The 20,310-nt window shown below is 44.9% G+C and overlaps 1 protein-coding gene across 1 annotated transcript in view; it reads left to right on the top strand.

Moving 5' to 3' along the window:
• The window catches only part of LOC124547780 (G-protein coupled receptor Mth2-like), a 139,582-nt gene extending 119,547 nt beyond the window's left edge, over positions 1–20,035 (top strand). Inside the window, exons 6-7 of the mRNA XM_047125129.1 lie at positions 8,506–8,641; positions 18,452–20,035. Of these exons, the coding sequence (XP_046981085.1) occupies positions 8,506–8,641; positions 18,452–18,719 (404 nt within the window). The 3' untranslated portion in view covers positions 18,720–20,035. The remainder of the gene's footprint in view (positions 1–8,505; positions 8,642–18,451) is intronic.
• Positions 20,036–20,310: the final 275 nt, after the last annotated feature.

Genomic DNA, 20,310 nt, shown 5'->3' with positions numbered 1-20,310 from the left:
TCCTTTATAACAGAAATTTCCATTTATTTTCTTGTATGTTGCAGCTTACGAAATTTCGTAGTATTTACAGCAGCTGTAATCGTCAAAACGGTGCCTGTTCCTTCAGACAACTACGCATACATGTCTGAAGGATGCTGCAATGGCCGGCCAGAGTAGCCGAGTGGTTCTAGGCGCTACAGTTTGGAACCGCGCGACCGCTACGGTCGCAGGTTCGAATCCTGCCTCGGGAATGGATGTGTGTGTTGTCCTTACGTTAGTTAGGTTTAAGTACTAGTTCTGAGTTCTAGGGGACTGATAACCTCAGCAGTTAGGTCCATAGTGCTCAGAGCCATTGGATGCTGCAATGTAAGATACACTGTATAAACATTGACATTGTCATCAATTATATTAAAAATTACATTCAACTTAGCCCACACATGAAAGGTTTGACAACTTAGAATGTGTCGCTCTTATTGAGTGTCCCATGCACACCTGCCAAAAATAAGTGACGCTGTTTTACCGCGGCGAAGCGTGATGTACGATGCGACAAAACTGACACAACTGCGCTGAAGTGGACAATTTTGGAGATAGAGATGGGACTTTTTTGTTCACACTGGGGCACTTGAAACGTATTTTTCAGTGACAAAAAGTAAAAACTGCAATTTCCTACTCTTGTCACTTTCTTTGCCGGCGTGCGATACGTTATTTTGATCTGTGGGCAAGCACAGCTAAATTTTCACATTTTGAATGAAATGACAGGCAGTGCCAGTAAGGCTTTAATTCAAAGTCACGACCATTTGCGCATCAGTTGAAGACACATCCTCAGGTGATCTGTAAAAAACTTAAGAATTTTTCGTAAAATTTTTTTTCTTTATTGACAGTGGTCTGAAGAATATTTCGAAATAGTAATGCTCGAAAAGTAGTCAGAGGTTCTATTCCACAGTTCATGCGGAAAGGTACTGCCTTAGAGCCACTCCAATCATTCACGTAAAGCTACAAAAACATAGCACAATAAGTGATCGTCCATAGTTGAAATTGATCTTGTTTAGGCGTATTACTAGCCGACAGCTTTTTTGTCTACATGGTCTGTATCCAGGTTTTATTTCTTTAGGCTCTACGCGATCACCTTCATTTTAGTTCTGGACTACCGCCTTTGGTGCGCTATGGTTACAACTTGACGTGAACGATGGGGAGTGGCTGTAAGGCAGTTCCCTCTTCGCTATGAGTTGTTAATTAGAATCTCTGTGAATATTTCTCAGGTATTGCTATACCATATTATTTTTCAGTACCCCTTTATTCTTCAGTCCATTGTTGATAATTCTTTGCAAAATACTTTTTTCCCGTTGATTTTTGTACAGATCACTTACGGTTGTCTTCACCTAAAGCAAAACCAGTTGTGACTTTGAATAAAAATACTTTACACCCAGTGCGGATAATTTCATCCAAAATAACCTAATACACTGCTCAATATAATATCACTTGTAAGGGGAATTCAATAGTAAACATCACGTTACACTAGTATTATGCTTTCCTATTATAGAAGAATTACAAAAGTGTGAGTGTGTGTGTGTGTGTGTGTGTGTGTGTGTGTGTGTGTGTGTGTGTGTGTGTGTGTGTGTGTGTGTGTGTGTGTGTTATATCGTGCTGAATACAAGGTAGAAAGGCATCGTTTCATGAAGACTTGCAAATGATACACTAACGAGGAGAGGTGATGACGACAAAATCCTTTACAGACGAAGTAAACAGCAAAAGATCGTCCAATCCCATTTAAACTAACATGGCCAAATACACTGCCTGGTAGACATCTAAAGCATACAGAGGAAGAAACTAAAGAAACCTTCCCGGGTCGAGAGCGTATGTGATATTCCAGTGATCGCAATCTCGAGTCTCTTTTACAAACGACTAAGCAGTATAAGCCCACTTGCCCAGTTGGAAGGGGTTTCAAAGCCGTTGCCTCCACTCATGAGGCAGGCTAGCCCACAACTGTTCTGATTGCTCCTTGATATACTGGACACTGGCATTGCGACAGGGTTTACATCCAAGCTGGTCCCATCCACGTTCTATCGGAGGCAGATCTGGCGATCTTTCTGCCCACAGGAAAACCACATGATACAGAAACGTGCCACGTGTGGACCACCATTGTTCTGTTAAAAAGTGGCAAAAACTTTCCTGTCACATGAGGACGCACGATGTCCGTGACGCATCATTGTGCCTTCGAAGTTTCCCCATTCCCTACCAACCTTGATCTGAGGTCATACCTGATGATTCCCCACGCAATGACACCAGCAGTAACACAGCTATGCTTCTCCAAAACATTATAATGTATGAGACCTCTTACCAGGTCGCCGCCATATTCTCCGAAGATGGTCACCAACGACAGTGCAGAACTGCGCTTCATCGCTGAACACAGTATGACGCCATTCGTCAACAGTCCCTGCTTCGCGATAACGGAACCACTTCAAATGTAGCCCTTTCTGTTCTGGCGTTACTGGCAACCCATCTGTGGGACGTTAATTCACTAGTTTCTGTACGTTTATCCTTGTGACTGAAGTTTGAAGGACTTCGGCTGTTCACTTATGTAAGAAAATGGAACAACCTTCATTCACCCATTCGGTGTTATTACAGTGAAGAGCCAAAGAATCTGGTACACCTGCCTAATATCGTGTAGGGCCCCCGCGAGCATGCAGAAGTTCCGAAGCACCACGTGGCATGGGCTCGACTAATGTCTGAAGTAGTGCTGGAGGGAAATGACACAAAGAATCCTGCAGGGCTGCCTACAAATCCTTAGAGAGTAAGAGGAGTGGAGATCTCTTCCGAACACCACGTTGCAAGGCATCCCAGATATGCTGAATAATGTTCATGTCTGGGGAGACTGGTGGCCATTGGAAGTGTTCAAACTCAGAAGTGTGTTCCTGGAGCCACTCTACAATTCTGGACGTAGGGGATGTCGCATTGTCGTGCTGGAATTGCCAAAGTCCGTCGGCATGTACAGTGTACATAAATGGATGCAGGTGATCAGACAGGATGTTTACGTACGTGTCACCTGTCAATCTAGATGTATCAAGAATTCCATATCACTCCAACAGCACACTCCACACACCATTACAGAGCCTCCATCAGCTTGAACAGTGCCTTGCTTGATATTCAGGGTCCATGGATTCATGGGGTTCTCTCTATACCCGTACACTTCCACCCACTCGATACAATTTGAAACTAGATTCGTCCGACCAGACAACATGTTTCGTCATCAACAGTCCAATGTCGGTGTAGACAGGCCCAGGCGAGGAGTAAGCTTTGTGTCTTGCAATAATCAAGGGTACACGAGTGGGCCTTCGGCTCCGAAAACTCTTATCGATGTTCCGTTGAATGGTTCGCACGCTGGCACTTGTTGATGGCCCAGCATTGAAATCTCCAGCAATTTTCAGAAGGGTTGCACTTCTGTCACATTGGAAGATTCTCTTAAGTCGTCGTTGGTTCCGCTCTTGCAGGATCTTTTTCTGGCCGCAGCGATTTCGGAGACTTGATGTTTTACCGGATTCCTGATACTCGCTGTACACTCGTGAAATGGTCGTACGGGAAATCCCCACTTCATCGCTACTTCGGAGATGGTAACCTGCCATTGTAGCAGCAGTAACCGATCTAACGACTGTGCCAGACTCTTGTTGTCTTATATAGGTGTTACCGACCGCAGCGCCGCATTCTGCCTGTTTTCATATCTCTGTATTTCAATACGCAAGTCTATACCAGTTTCTGTGGCGCTTCAGTGTATATAGCTACCAGTTTCGGTGATTCAGTACACCATCTTCAGACCTTAACTTTCGCTGAGGGAGTGAACACCAATCATATACATGATCCCATCAGTGGTCAACATCTATGAACTGGTTTTCAACAGCTATGTTGCATCTGCAACCAACTACCAACTGACACACTAGTCCGGCTGCTGTTAGCCTCAGACTCATTGTCAGGAATGACACAGAACGCTGGCGGTAGTGTATTACTTGTTCTCGGATGACAAGCGCAGATGGGAAGGGGTTACAATGTGCTTCTTTTGCACAATACGGAGATCCTCCCTTGAGACGTGGTCGACTGGAACCCTTGACGACCCCGACGACGACGACGACGACGACGACGACGACGACGACGACTGTGCCTGCCTTCACGTTCCCATACAGTCAAACCTTAAACCATTGTCACATCCGAATGCTCCACCTATCTGAATACAACACGATTCGACGGGCCAGCCAAATGGAGACCCACGATCAAGTACCCTTCAAACTGTCAGTATTGATAGCGGTGTCTCATACCAGTAGGCGGCGTCTGTGTCTCTGTGATCACTCGACATCTCATGCTGTTCACGACCCCTTGTCTACTCTAAGGGCCAGGTAACAAACCTAAAACACACTGGTGGCCGTTTTACGTGTCGCAATGAATTGCAACTTCAGTCATTTCCATACCCGCCAATGGTGTGTACGTGTACGGATTTACTTCGGCAGGCAACCATGTCTTCCGCACTCTTAATTTTTTGTCGGGCAGTGTAATTTCTAGAACACAGCCAGGTCGGATTTCCTACGACCGCTAATCCCCTCTGTACTTTGTCATCGGTGATAACACCGCTATGGATGGTCTACCTGCATGTTATCGGTGTTTGAACACTACTTCAGCTGTGTATTCAGCCTTGTAGAGATAACTCGGCTCCAGAAAGGGCTGCTAACTCCCGCGGCTTGATAGGCTGAACGAAGAGCTTCCAGCAAATCATGCAAAGAACTTCTCATGCGTAGTCGCCATCATTAAAGACAGCCGTCCAGCTATCTGAACTGTAACCAGTTAAGGAACTTCTTTATCGGATGGAACCTTCTGCTGCTGTAATCACAAGTCTCTTTCAAAAATTCCTTGAACTCAATCTACATCCTGCTTCAAAAGAAATCTTTATTCCATAGATCAAGCCTTCGAGTCAGAGTTAATGAACAGAAATAGTGTATATAATTGTATTTATATTAAATTAAGAAACAAAGATTCATCAAGAAGACAATCTGACAGCCGGCCGGTGTGGCCGGGCGGTTCTAGGCGCTTCAGTCTGGAACCGCGTGACCGCTACGGTCGCAGGTTCGAATCCCGTCTCGGGCATGGATGTGTGTGATGTCCTTGGGTTAGTTAGGTTTAAGTAGTTCTAAGTTCTAGGTGACTGATGACCTCAGATGTTAAATCCCATAGTGCTCAGAACCATTTGAACCACTACCTGACAATAAAAGTGACGGCTGGTCCCGGCGGAGGTTCGAGTCCTCCCTCGGGCATGGGTGTGTGTGTTGGCCCTTAGGTTAATTTAGGTTAAGTAGCGTGTAAGCTGAGGGACTGATGACCTTAGAAGTTAAGTCCCATAAGATTAAAAAAAAAAAGTGAAAAACACAGAGGACACTGTCGGATGTCAATGTAACGTCGTACAAGTACATATCATCGTCGCGTATGTAAATGATTATAAGCTGCAATTCTCCGTGACACGTAAAACGTCCGCCAGATGGCATTAACGGTGTTTAAAGTAGTTAAGTCCTGGTAGAGTGTAAAAAGAACGTGATCAGCGCTAAGTTTTGAAGGCTACAAAGGTGCTGCATACTAGTGAGACAGCGTTATTAGCACATACCAGTTTGAAAAAGGCCTTCTTGTGGGTCTCAATTTGGTCAGCTAGTCACATACTGCAATATCATGATGCGTAGAGCTGTTACTCTGACGAGACGTCCGCAGCTCGTGGTCGTGCGGTAGCGTTCTCGCTTCACACGCCCGGGTTCCCGGGTTCGAGTCCCGACGGGGTCAGGGATTTTCTCTGCCTCGTGATGACTGGGTGTTGTGTGCTGTCCTTAGGTTAGTTAGGTTTAAGTAGTTCTAAGTTCTAGGGGACTGATGACCGTAGACGTGAGCCATTTGAACCATTTTTTTCTGACGAGACGCTGGCGCGCATGGTAACTTGAAGGAAGGCATACTCGTCTTCAAGGTTCTGGTCGACCACGTTGGACTATCATCAGAAGGGAGGTTTGTCTCATTTTGCGCCAAGCACGTCGTAACCCTTGTACATCTGAGCCTTCAATCAGTGTCACTCTGTACCAGTGGTCTGAGCCTAAGGGTGTGTGTAGGGAGGCGTTGACACAAGACAAACGGCTGTGTTTAGAGTGATTCTGTGATCGGAAAGCATGGACTGTTGATTAATGGCGTCGTATTGCATTCGGCGATGAAACGCGGATATGCACTATCCCCGATGTCCACAGTCGGCGACCCCATGTGGTGGTGGTGGTGGTGGTGGTGGTGGTGGTGGTGGTGGTGGTGGTGGTGGTGGTGGTGGGGGGGGGCGAAAATAAGTGGCCCGGAGAACAGTGTTCCAGGGTAAAAAGAAACACAGCAGAGGAAAAGAAATACAGTACTAACCTGACTATAGCAGATGTTGAAAGTGACCACCATTCGTCTCTTGGCACTTTCGGCGCCAGTCAGAAAGTTGCTGATTGCAGATCGAGGCTGGAATGCTGGAATGCTGGAATTGCTGCAGTGTCATCCGAAATGGTCTGCTGCAGTTCTTGAAGACTGAAGTTTGTTGCGATGCTCCTTAGACTTGAGGGATGCCCACACAAAGTAATCGCACACCTACAGACCCGGTGGTCAGCTAGGTTGCAACCATACTGACTTCTGCTGACAACTCTGTCAGGCGGAAAGACTGTGTGAATGTGCTCCGAGGATCGGTCAGCTGTATGAGCACTTGCTACATCGTGTTGGAAGTAACTGTAGGTCGTTTGCTCCTCCGTTAATTCTGCCCCAAGTCGTATCCACTCATCTGGTACACTTTCATTTGCCCTATCCTGTGTGGCCGTAGCTTTGGATGAGATCTTTAATTGTTTTGGAGAGCCACATCTGGGAGGGGGAGTCATCGGGAATGACTTCAGGTCTCGGCTGGTAGCGACTGAAGGAATTCGGACAGCTCACAGTGCATCACGGACATCCTGCGTCCCCATGTTACCCCTCATGCAACAGTATCATGGTGTAATGTTTCAACAGAACAGTGTTCGTCCACATATGCCACGTGTCTCTAATAACTCTGTGTATGATGATGTGGTACTCACAGCAAGATCCCCAGAACTGTCGCCAACTGAACAAGTTTGGAACCAGCTCTACCGTCAATCTCGTTCCAGTGTCAGTATCCGAGATATCAAACACCAGTTACAACATTTATGGGTTAGCTTGTTTCCAGAGAGGATGCGACGACTTCGACATCCTTCCCAGCCACCTCAGTGCCTGCATCCAGGCCACAGCGGGTGCGACAACATACTGATACGTGGGCTCATAGTGCCAAGTTCTTTGTAAATTTGATACGATTTTGAACTCGCTAAAATATCACACACCCTCTCAACCCGTGAAGTTTCATTTCGTTTCCTCCTCCCGTTCTGGGTGCTTCACTTCTGTGTCAAGCAGTGCAGTGGGAACAAAGTCGGTGCTTTAACAACGATGATAACACTCGCTGACGTTTCAATCATAACCACAACGAAAAGCAGGAATGAAGACCACTCAGGTCTCTTCCCAAATCAGAGCCGAAACAAATTAAACAAGAAACATTCAGTACTGTAACAGACTAACACAAATGCATGCATGCTTTATCATCCCTCTCGCGCAATTCGTTTCCGGTTTATCTCTTTATCCTTCCCGTTCCGTGACAATCCTTCACATAGTCTTCTCATCTGTTGAGAATTCTTCACGTTTTCTTCCATTTCAGTGTCAGTTAGTTCAAATGCATAATTAAGTTAAATGCAATACTGTTTCTGAAAGGAGCATCATGAAGTGGTTATGTCCGCGTGTTCATGTGTTTAGTAATCTTGTGACGTAAAAGAAACACGTCCATTATTTGTAATAAGACATTTCCTAACCAGTAGCCAAAACAAAAAAATAGGTTGAGCAGGACTTAGACCCGCTTTTTAGAGAAGATATTGCATAGCTAACTTCTCCTTTCTAAAATAGTCAGAAGAGTGGAGAACATAATAAAAAGGAAAACCGGTGATGTACAGACACACTGGTGGAAAACGTAGGTCACTCCACGTCGTGTATCGAAAGATACACAAGTGACAAGCTGGCCATTCAGTTGTTTCGTACTTCTTGGTTCTCAGCTCCGCTGTAGTGACACCAGTTCTGGTAATTTGCTGCAGTGATCAGAATTTTAAGAAACCGTTCCACCTCGCATAATTACGCCAAAATCAATCTGACTAAATGATACGTCAACCATATGCCTGAGGATACAACTTCGGCTCAGACAATGCGTGTTAATATTTTCAACGTGAAAGCAAATTCAGGCACATATAGCTTCCACGTAAAAGCTCCTTGCAAGATTTCTTTTCTCCCCAATGCCTATCAGAGCGTCGTCAGTACACAGTGCCAACGTGACTTGGACGTGCGCTATTACGAAAGTGGGCTTACTTTTCCATGCTAGTAAGAGGAAATGGGATACTTACATAAAACCCGTATAGGCAACGTTTCAGACGATATTTCTGTTCAATGTTCCAGGTAAGGACGCAGAGCTGAACTATTTCTACGGACCAATCGGCTTCCTGTTCATGATGAACATCGGCATGTTCGCGCTGAGCATATACAGGATATGCACGTACCCACCAGTCTTCAGAAACAGGTCGCCCACAGAGAGGTGAGTATCTTTCAGAGGCATCCACATTTTAAATATTTGTCGTGAATGCAGCTAGACTGGATACATAGTTTGAACTCCCTCGTATATATACCTCGTTTTTGGATCTTGCTTCTATGAGTTAATCGTATGGCTCTGAGGTTTTTTCTGTTGTAGTATGACATCTATATGCAGCTAACGCGGAAGCATTACAGAATAACGCAGACATCTGCGTCAGTTGTGTTAACGTTCTGTATGGTAATGACTGCTATCAAATTAATATTTCAATTTGCAAAGAATAAGATCTGTAATATTTGCTACTGTCTTGTATGACCATAGTTATGTACAGCTATTGTGTCGAGTGTCATAATAGCAGAGTGTCTTTGGCATACCACCTCTGCTGAACACAAAAGTGCAAGAACAGGACTCTAGACTTTGTCGCCAACAGTCGCGACCACTGGATCAATAACAGCTTTTACTCGTATTTAGCGGTCTGGATTCGTAAAGTCTCTGTTTTGAAATACAAACAATATATCCTAAGATTTATCCTCATTACAAAGTAATTCATAAATTTAGGAGCGAAGCATTTAGTTGAATATATCACTTGGCATGTTCGCACAAGGAATATGGTGCACCAGTTCAGTACCGTAAAAACAGCGTCAGTATAGAGTGGGATTTCTATGGAGCTGTACGTCAAAAGTACACACAGCGATATGCTATAGTGACAGAGATTGTGTAGGAAAGCTCCATAGGAAGTGAATGGCACAGTTGATATTTGCACATAAGGGTGCTAAAGAAAAAGGTGCAGAGGGGGCTACAAACCGAGCCAGCAGAAACATTGCTTCCTACAGCGTTTCATTAGTGGGCTTGCAGGATGAACCATACATTCGGTATCAGCATAAGGATATTGTTAGCAGTTGAGACTCAGTTAGACACACTGGCGGGAGAATTGTAGTCGGATCCCATGACCTGTTCGCTCAAATGTCAATTACAACAGTGATCTGCAAGTAAGGAGACGGCGCATAATGTATTCTGCACAGAGGGGAGACAGAATATTTCGCTCTCCCTCCCCCCTCCTACTAAGAGGGTAAAATAGTGCGGGAAAGGTTTTTGGAAACAAATAATTATTAAAGACTTACTACGGCATTTTTAAAGCTACATCTATGGAAATTGGAAATTAGTATGACTTCTCGGTCATAAATAAAAAAAATGCGTCTAAGTTTTTGGAAATTCAACCCCCTAAAGGAGTTAAACAGGGGATGAAAAGTTTTATGAAATTATTCATCATGAAAACTTTTTTAAAATTAAATATTCGAAAATTTTTATTTGGCATCTGTTACAAATAAAAAAAGTTTTTCTCTGTTTCGGAAATTGAGCTCCCAAGGGGATGAAATACGGGATGAAAACTTTAGGTAAATATTCGGCAGCATTTAAAGAATGTTAAACCCATAGTGTATGAATCTACGGAAATAGCATCACAGTAACGCAAAAGGTGTTATTAACGAAAACTTTGGACTGCAGATACCAGGATTGCTTTTTAGTCAGAAGTACATTCGCAAAAACAGTGCTTTAGAAGCCTTGATTAGAGTGAAGATTTTAGAATGTGTTGCAATTTGTGAACTAAATCAGTCACCACGACAAACTGACTTTGTCAGAATTCCATATAAAAAAATAGCTCATTAATACATAAATTTTTCAGTAGGTCTAATATACAGGGTGTTTCAAAAATGACCGGTATATTTGAAACGGCAATAAAAACTAAACGAGCAGCGATAGAAATACACCGTTTGTTGCAATAAGCTTGGGACAACAGTACATTTTCAGGCGGACAAACTTTCGAAATTACAGTAGTTACAATTTTCAACAACAGATGGCGCTGCAAGTGATGTGGAAGATATAGAAGACAACGCAGTCTGTGGGTGCGCCATTCTGTACGTCGTCTTTCTGCTGTAAGCATGTGCTGTTCACAACGTGCAAGTGTGCTGTAGACAACATGGTTTATTCCTTAGAACAGAGGATTTTTCTGGTGTTGGAATTCCACCGCCTAGAACACAGTGTTGTTGCAACAAGACGAAGTTTTCAACGGAGGTTTAATGTAACCAAAGGACCGAAAAGCGATACAATAAAGGATCTGTTTGAAAAATTTCAACGGACTGGGAACGTGACGGATGAACGTGCTGGAAAGGTAGGGCGACCGCGTACGGCAACCACAGAGGGCAAAGCGCAGCTAGTGCAGCAGGTGATCCAACAGCGGCCTCGGGTTTCCGTTCGCCGTGTTGCAGCTGCGGTCCAAATGACGCCAACGTCCACGTATCGTCTCATGCGCCAGAGTTGAGACCTCTATCCATACAAAATTCAAACGCGGCAACCCCTCAGCGCCGCTACCATTGCTGCACGAGAGGCATTCGCTAACGATATAGTGCACAGGATTGATGACGGCGATATGCATGTGGGCAGCATTTGGTTTACTGACGAAGCTTATTCTTACCTGGACGGCTTCGTCAATAAACAGAACTGGCGCATATGGGGAACGGAAAAGCCCCATGTTGCAGTCCCATCGTCCCTGCATCCTCAAAGTACTGGTCTGGGCCGCCATTTCTTCCAAAGGAATCATTGGCCCATTTTTCAGATCCGAAACGATTACAGCGTCACGCTATCTGGACATTCTTCGTGAATTTATGGCGGTACAAACTGCCTTAGACGACACTGCGAACACCTCGTGGTTTATGCAAGATGGTGCCCGGCCACATCGCACGGCCGACGTCTTTAATTTCCTGAATGAATATTTCGATGATCGTGTGATTGCTTTGGGCTATCCGAAACATACAGGAGGTGGCGTGGATTGGCCTCCCTATTCGCCAGACATGAACCCCTGTGACTTCTTTCTGTGGGGACACTTGAAAGACCAGGTGTACCGCCAGAATCCAGAAACAATTGAACAGCTGAAGCAGTACATCTCATCTGCATGTGAAGCCATTCCGCCAGACACGTTGTCAAAGGTTTCGGGTAATTTCATTCAGAGACTACGCCATATTATTGCTACGCATGGTGGATATGTGGAAAATATCGTACTATAGTGTTTCCCAGACCGCAGCGCCATCTGTTGTTGAAAATTGTAACTACTGTAATTTCGAAAGTTTGTCTGCCTGAAAATGTACTGTTGTCCCAAGCATATTGCAACAAACGGTGTATTTCTATCGCTGCTCGTTAGTTTTTATTGCCGTTTCAAATATACCGGTCATTTTTGAAACACACTGTATGTTTATAAAATCGCATTTTTTACCAGAACTCAGGAACTTTCAGAGGGTATTTTGGTATAGCTGTCCCCCACTCTCCGACGAATCGTTGCAGAGTAATAATATAATTACGATTTATTCGGATTGTTATCGCAATCACCCTTGTTTCTGTGAAAATATCTTCACAACAGAGAAAAAGGCCGTAATACGCAATCACCAGAACGTAAAACCAGACACACAGTAATGCAACAACCGTCCAGCAGATGCAAAATTACTGTGACGTGGTTGTCGTTAAGTGCGGCAACAGCTCAACATAGTCGTCCTCTCTCTTCCATAGCATTCAATGAACCAACACAGGCGGTGCATATCGGCCAACGCATAATCAGTAAACCTATCCAAGGTAGTGCTGTGTGTCACCGCCAACGCACAGGTAATACTGCCGGGAAGCAAATCCCTAGACAAAACCGAGCCGTGCTGAATGAAAACTTGAGGGCAACGCGAACCGTGAGAGGATGCCCTTGACCGTGCGGCTACCCCATGCGGTTCTGCTAATTGGAACTTCAAGTGAAATAAATGAATCGTAGTAGTCCGTACTGTAACTTTGACCTATCATGCGAAACTGAATATCATTTGTCAGTTTCATATAACTTGGTAGCTCTGGGACAAAATTACTCTCTAATTGACATATTCAAGATCTACTTAGATACTCCGCAAGCCACAGTGCGGCGCGTGGCGGAGCATACCCTGTACCTTTCCCGTTCCACTCACAAACAGAGCGAGGGAAAAAACAACTGCCGGCTGGTGTGGCCGAGCGGTTCTAGGCGCTACAGTCTGGAACCGCGCGACCGCTACGGTCGTAGATTCGAATCCTGCCTCGGACATGGATGTGTGTGATGTCCTTAGGTTAGTTAGGTTTAAGTAGTTCTAAGTTCTAGGGGACTCATGACCTCAGTAGTTAAGTCACATAGTGCTCAGAGCCATTTTTGAAAAACAACTCGGTATATGCGTCTGTATGAGCCCTAATTTCTCACATCTTATCTTCGTGGTTCTTAGGCGTGGTGTATCGTGACGGCTGTAGAATCGCTCGACAGTCAGCTTAAAGAGCCAGTTTCTAAAATTTTCTCAGTAGTGTTCCTCGAAAGGAACATCGCGTTCGCTCCAAAGATTCCCATTTGAGTTGCTGAAGCCTTTCCGCAACACCTACGTGTTGTTCGGACCTACCAGTAAAAAATCTAGCAACCCACCTCTGATTTTTTAGATTTCCAGAAGGCTTTCGACACCGTTCCTCACAAGCGTCTTCTAACCAAACTGCGTGCCTACGGAGTATCGCCTCAGTTGTGCGACTGGATTCGTGATTTCCTGTCAGAATGGTCACAGTTCGTAATAATAGACGGAAAGTCATCGAGTAAAATAAAATTAATATCCGGCGTTCCCCAAGGAAGCGTTATAGGCCCTCTGTTGTTCCTGATCCATATTAACGACATAGGAGACAATATGAGTAGCCGTCTTATGGCTCTGAGCACTATGGGACTCAACTGCTGAGGTCATTAGTCCCCTAGAACTTAGAACTAGTTAAACCTAACTAACCTAAGAATATCACAAACATCCATGCCCGAGGCAGGATTCGAACCTGCGACCGTAGCGGTCTTGCGGTTCCAGACTGCAGCGCCTTTAACCGCACGGCCACTTCGGCCGGCGCAGCCGTCTTAGATTGTTTGCAGATGATGTTGTCATTTACCGTCTTGCAAAGTCATGAGATGATCAAAACGACTTGCAAAATTATTTAGATATCTATATGGTGCGAAAAGTGGCAATTGACCTTGAATAAAGAAAAGTGTGAGGTTATTCACATGAGTACTAAAAGAAATCAGCTAAATTTCGATTACGCGATAAGTCACAAATCTGAAGGCTGTACATTCAGCTAAATACTTAGGGATTACAATTACAAATAACCTAAATTGGAACGATCACATAGATAATATTGTGGGAAGAGCGAACCAAAGACTGCGATTCATTGGCAGAACACTTAGAAGGTGCAACTGGTCTACTAAAGACTGCTTACACCACGCTTATCCGCCCTATTCTGGAGTATTGCTGTGCGGTGTGGGATCCGTATCAGGTGGGACTGACGGATGACATCGAAAAAGTACAAAGAAGGGCAGCTCGTTTTGTATTATCGCGAAATAGGGGAGATAGTGCCACAGACATGATACGTGAATTGGAGTGGCAATCATTAAAACAAAGGCGTTTTTCGTTGCGGCGGGATCTTCTCATAAAATTTCAATCGCCGGTTTTCTCTTCCTATTGCGAAAACATTGTTTCCACCCACCTACACAGGGAGAAATGATCATCACGATAAAATGAGAGAAGTCAGGACTCGCACAGAAAAATTTAAGTGCTCATTTTTCCCGCGTGCCGTTCGAGAGTGGAACGGTAGAGAGACATCTTGAAGGTGGTTCATTGAACCCTCTGTCAGGCACTTTATTGTGGATAGCAGAGTAATCACGTAGATGTAGATGCCCTCCTCCAATCCGACCTCTCCCGGATCCGAAACACTCGAACAGTACTCAAGAATAGATCACAATATCATCCTATTTGTGGTATTCTTTACAGATGAGTAACGCTTTCCTAGACCTCTCTCAATAAACTGAAGTCGACTATTGCCTTCTCTACCACAGTTCTCACATACTCGTTTTATTCCATATAGCTTTGCAACGCTATGCCCAGACATTTAAACGACGTGACTGTTCAAGCAGGGCGCTACTAACGCTGTATCAGAACAATACGGGTTTGTTGTTCCTACTCATCCGCATTAACCCACATTTTTCTATATTTAGAGCTAGCTGCCATTCATCACACGAACTAGAAATGTTGTGAGTAAGTCGTCTTGTATCTTCCTACGGTCACTCAACTTGGACGCCTTACCAGCCGGCCGGAGTGGCCGTGCGGTTCTAGGCACTACAGTCTGGAGCCGCGTGACCGCTACGGTCGCAGGTTCGAATCCTGCCTCGGGCATGGATGTGTGTAATGTCCTTAGGTTAGTTAGGTTTAAGTAGTTCTAAGTTCTAGGGGACTGATGACCACAGCAGCTAAAAATGGTTCAAATGGCTCTGAGCACTATGGGACTTAACATCTATGGTCATCAGTCCCCTAGAACTTAGAACTACTTAAACCTAACTAACCTAAGGACAATACACAACACCCAGCCATTACGAGGCAGAGAAAATCCCTGACCCCGCCGGGAATCGAACCCGGGAACCCGGGCGTGGGAAGCGAGAACGCTACCGCACGACCACGAGCTGCGGGCACACAGCAGTTAAGTCCCATAGTGCTCAGAGCCATTTGAACCATTTGCCACGCCTTACCGTACACCACGGCATCATCAGCAAATAACAGCAGACTGTTGCCCACCCTGTCCGCTAAATCATTTATGTATGAACAGAAAAACGGCGGTTCTGTCACACCACCTAGGGCACTGCTGACGATATCCTTGTCTTTGATGGACAGTCCCTGTCGGGGACAACATACTGGGTTCTATTCCTTAGCCTTCGAGCTACTCAGATATTCCATAGTTCGTACCTTCTTAAACAGCCTGCAATGGGGCAGTGTCAAATGCTTTCCCGAAATCTAGAAATATGTCATCTACCCGTTGTTCTTCAGTCATAGTTCGCAGTATATTACGTGAGAGAAGTACGAGCTGAGTTTTGCACAGGCGATGCTTTCTAAAAACATCCCGATTCGTGGACACAAGCTTTTCGACCTCAAGAAAATTTATTATATTCGGACTGAGAATTGTTAAAGGATTCCGCAAAAACAGAAGTTACTGATATTACCCTGCTCTTTCTTCCAGTCCCTTGTGAGTTTGCGTTGGTCGAGAGATTCGCTATAAATGCAAGGGATTTATTCGTGGACTTACTATTGGGAATAATGGCGACATAGATAAAGTAACACTGAACAGGAGGCCAGCATGTGTGTAAAGCCACACTGGTGTCCAAAATTAAAGCAACAAACTATTTCCCCGTCCTGTGTCTAATTCACGATATAATCACACAAACCGTAAAGTGGTGCCGTTACGGTCGTGTTCTGCACGGAAGACGGCTTTCCGATAAACGGACGGCCGTCAGCAATGACGTCAGGGCACCTATCAAGCGAGGTAGTGTTTGCAGAGTAGTCCCACATCCACTGTGTACAGTCACAGACGGTGCAGTGTGGCACAGAGAAGACCCCTACACCCTCTGCTGTGGAGGGCCATAGAAAGAATGGAAGCAGGAGAGTCCCAAACTGATGTCGACCGAGGGCTTAATGTGAATCGACCTGTTGTTTCTCGTGTGAGGCGACAGTTTAGAGAGACCGAAACTGTATTCCGGAGACCAGGACACGGCCGACCACCGTTATTTGGTTGTAAGTGCACGACAGTACCGGCTTAGTACTGCACTGCAATTGGCATCTGATCTCGCAGCATCTCCTGGACGTGTTGCATCGGGGAAAACGGTGTACAGAATGCTTCAACAGAGTGCCCTTTATTGTTGAAGACCTGCTGTATGTTTGCCTCTGGCGTGTATTCACAGAAGGGGACGTCTAGCGTGGAGCTGTCAACATGCCACCTGGGCGGTCGAACGGTGGGCAAATGTTGTTTTTATAGATGAGTCCCGATTTAGTCTGGACAGTGATTCTCGACGGATTCGCATCTGGAGGGCACGTGGAACACGATTTCGGGACCCAAACGTTGTGGAAAGAGACCGAATCGAGGAGTATCCCTAATGGTGTGCACAGAGATTATATTGACCACTTCGAGCACGTCTCCATGAAATTGTACGGGTGAATCAGCAAGATTTAACTGTTGTCAGGTACCATGAGGGGATCCTACGATCTCATGGGCGGTTGTTGGGAGATGCTGCAAGTTCAGACTTCTTATTGATGGAAGCTAATGCTCGACCTCATAGAGTATAGGTGGTTGTTTTTTTGGAAATGGAAGATATTGCACTCATGGCGTGGCCTGCTCGCTCTCCCGATTTGAATCCCGTAGAGCATGTCTGGGATGCACTAGGGAGACAGGTTGAATCACCTTAGCCTCCACCAACAACTCTCAAAGACTTATGAGCAGCTCTGCAGGAGGAATGGGATTTATTGCCGCAACGTGAGATTGATGACATCATTCACAGCATCTGCCGTCGTTCTCAGGCTTGTAATGGTGCCAGAGGTGCTCACACTCAATACTGAGTACATTAACCAGTTGTCAGAATGTGCGTGAAAATCTGTTGTTGGAGAAACAGAACATTTTTGTCTAGTGTTATGCATGTGGCAGTTGATTACGTTCTACAGGGTGAAAAGTATTTAAACCGACAAACTCTGGGAGGTAGTAGGGGACATCAAAACAAATATTTTTCCCAAGTATCATTTTTTCCTGTGAGGAGTATTTAAACCGGTAGAGGACGATTCTGGGGATCAAGCAGGCCATTGTACTGGACCAGCTCTGCCAATCCACGTTTCTGGGAAGCGTCGGTCCAGCAATCAACGTACACGACGACTAAAATGTGCCGGCGCCCCGTCATGTTGCAACCACATACGTTGTCTTGTAGGGAGTGGGACATCTTCCAGCAATTCTGGCAATGCTCTGGCGAGAAAATTGTAGTAGTGCCTGCCATTTAATGGCCTAGGTAGCAGATACGGCCCAATTAAATAGTCCACAACAACACCGACCCACACATTAACGAAGAACCGCACTTGATGAGCGCTAGTAACTGTGGCATATGGGTTATCCTCACTCCAAACATGCGAATTGTGCATGTTGAAGACTCCATCACGCCCGAACGTTGCTTCATCGGTAAACACAGAGGATGGAAATGTAGGATGCATTTCACACTGTTCCAGGTGCCACTGTGAAAACTGTGCTCTGGGTGGATAATTAACTGGTTCCAGGTTGTGTACATGCTGTAAGTGAAATGGACGTAACAATTGCTCTCGAAAGACTGTTCTTACAGTCGTCTGATTTGTCCCCATGTTATGTGCCATTGCACGAATGCTGATTGCAGGATCCCGCTCCACATGCTGCAAGATAGCTTCCTCAAATTGCAGCTTTCTTGCCGCGTGACGGCGTTCCTGTCCAGGTAATCTGCTAAATGACCCAGTCCCACGCAGACGTTAGTACACAGCAACAAAGGTCGTATGATGCGGGATACGGCGATTAGGATACTGTTGTTGATAAACTCGCTGTGCAGCTCGTCCATTGTGGTGCGTTACGTAGTACGAACCAACCATATCAGTGTACTCACTCCAGGTGTATCGCTCCATTAGTAAAGAGAGAGAATGCACTAGTACACTCGTGGACAGCAGTTGCCTACAACTGAAGAGCGTAATACGGGCTCCACCGGTTTAAATAATCCTCAGAGGAAAAAATGACATTAGGGAAAAATATTTGTTTTGATGTCCCCTACAACCTCCCAGAGTTTGTCGGTTTAAATACTTCTCACCCTGTATATCCTTTACATTTTTTTTTCCACTTTACTATCGCCTGTTTATACTGTTTTGTGGCAAAAAAAACGCACCTTTGCAAAATTTCCTTTTGTTGCTTCAATTTTGGAGGACGTATCTGTGGCAGGGTGCGCATGATCCTGACGCTGTTCGTGTCGATGGGCATCAGCTGGACGATGGAGCTGGTGTCGTGGGCGCTGGGCGGCCCCGTGTACGCGTGGGCGCTGCCGGACATCATAAACATCCTGCAGGGAGTCATCCTCTTCGTCATCTTCGTGCTGGAGCCCAGCGTCAAGCAGATCGTCTTCGCTGGCGCCGGCGCCGGCGGCGACATCTCCAACGGCCGGCCGCTCGTGCCTCGCTCGCTAGACTCGTCGCGGCTGCAGCCCGTCTGAGGGGAATCCCCGTGGGCAGCCGCCTATTCTACTCTACTCTACTCTCCCCCCTCCACGACACGACGACCGTCGTGGTTGGCTGGTGGACTACCTGTTCCCAGTTCCAGCTGGAAGAGCTTCGTGTGGTTTCATCTGCGCTGCTAGGACAGCTACATCGATAGCTCGATCTACAAACTGTTACCTTGCAAAAGTATTCATCTCATGTAGTCACATTTATCTTCAAGAGACGGTTTCAAGGTGATCATATTCACTTCGACAAACCGGCGTTCCATTCTGTTTCGTGTTATTTTGAAGTTCCATTTCAAGGCGTAGGAAGTTAGACCTACTTTCTAACTATTCTAGAAGTGTACGTATATAAACAGAGCGGCCACAGGAACAAGTCATTTATGTTTCAAATTTTGACAGGGTTTTGCACTTCCTTCGGAATAAGTGTAGTGGGCTTTAAGTTCGAGAACCTTAAGTGCGTAGAACAGATTACTGTCTTCAAGACAGTGCTATTCACCTAGGGTTACGTTGCCAAAGAAGTCTCCAATTATTTAGAAGCTATATTTGCTAGTGACAACAAGAATGCATTTCTGAAATGATATTGTGCTATAAAATATACACACACACACTTTCAGATTGTAGTTAGTGTGTGTGTGTGTGTGTGTGTGTGTGTGTGTGTGTGTGTGTGTGTGTGTGTGTGTGTGTGTGTGTGTGTCTAGGATTTATTAATTTATTTTTCAATAAATGTTTGAAGGTCATGCCTCGTGTCTGGTGTAGAACAGTGTGGTGGTTGTTTCTGTCTACCTGTTGTTTCACGTTACTGCAACCGTGAGAATACAAATGCCAGAAGCACGTAGCATAAAACTGGTCTTGTCTCAGGAAGTCCTTCCTTAAATGCACCGGTGGTACGAAATCTATGATGATGTGCGCACCAGTTACTATGTGTCAACAGCATAAATACAATTATTGCTAGGTTTTCTCTTCAATACAAATCACACCCCAGTGAAGAGAGCATTGTACGTTGCTTCGCTAGACTTAAGTTACTTGTAATGTACGTGTCTAAAACAGGTTTCCACGATTTGTGAGCCATAACATCTTGACACTATTCTCACACATGACTGAGTATATACATATGTAATTTATAGAAAATAAAGCAGAATGCCAAATCAGACTTCTCATGAAGTTAAAATGCATTTGTAAATTAATTGTTTGTATGTGTCTACAAGTTAGTGGTACGTATCATATTACTTTCTAAAATTTACAAACATTTAGTGAAACAATTCCAAAAGTGAATCATATTTGCTAAGCCACTATCTACATATGTTACTGCAGGAGTTAGTTCCTTTTTGTAAATATTTTATACAGTTAACTCAAATTTGTTACAATGTACATTTTATAAACAAAATATATTCCAAAACACTTCCAAAAGAATCCTCTCAACGTTGTTCCTCCTACCTCGTTCCTACGTTTGTCCGCTGGAAAAAAAAGAGCACAGCTGTTACATTATCCACAAGCTGCAGAAGAAATAAATGTGGAAAACATATCAACAAACTCAGCGCTATGCCGTGACGATAAGATTTAATTAGTCTCAAACATGACATTAGAG

Source organism: Schistocerca americana, chromosome 1, assembly GCF_021461395.2.
Source record: "Schistocerca americana isolate TAMUIC-IGC-003095 chromosome 1, iqSchAmer2.1, whole genome shotgun sequence".
NCBI lineage: Eukaryota > Metazoa > Arthropoda > Insecta > Orthoptera > Acrididae > Schistocerca > Schistocerca americana.
The sequence above is the reverse complement of the archived record's forward strand: the minus strand, read 5'-3'. Positions and strand labels throughout refer to the sequence as shown.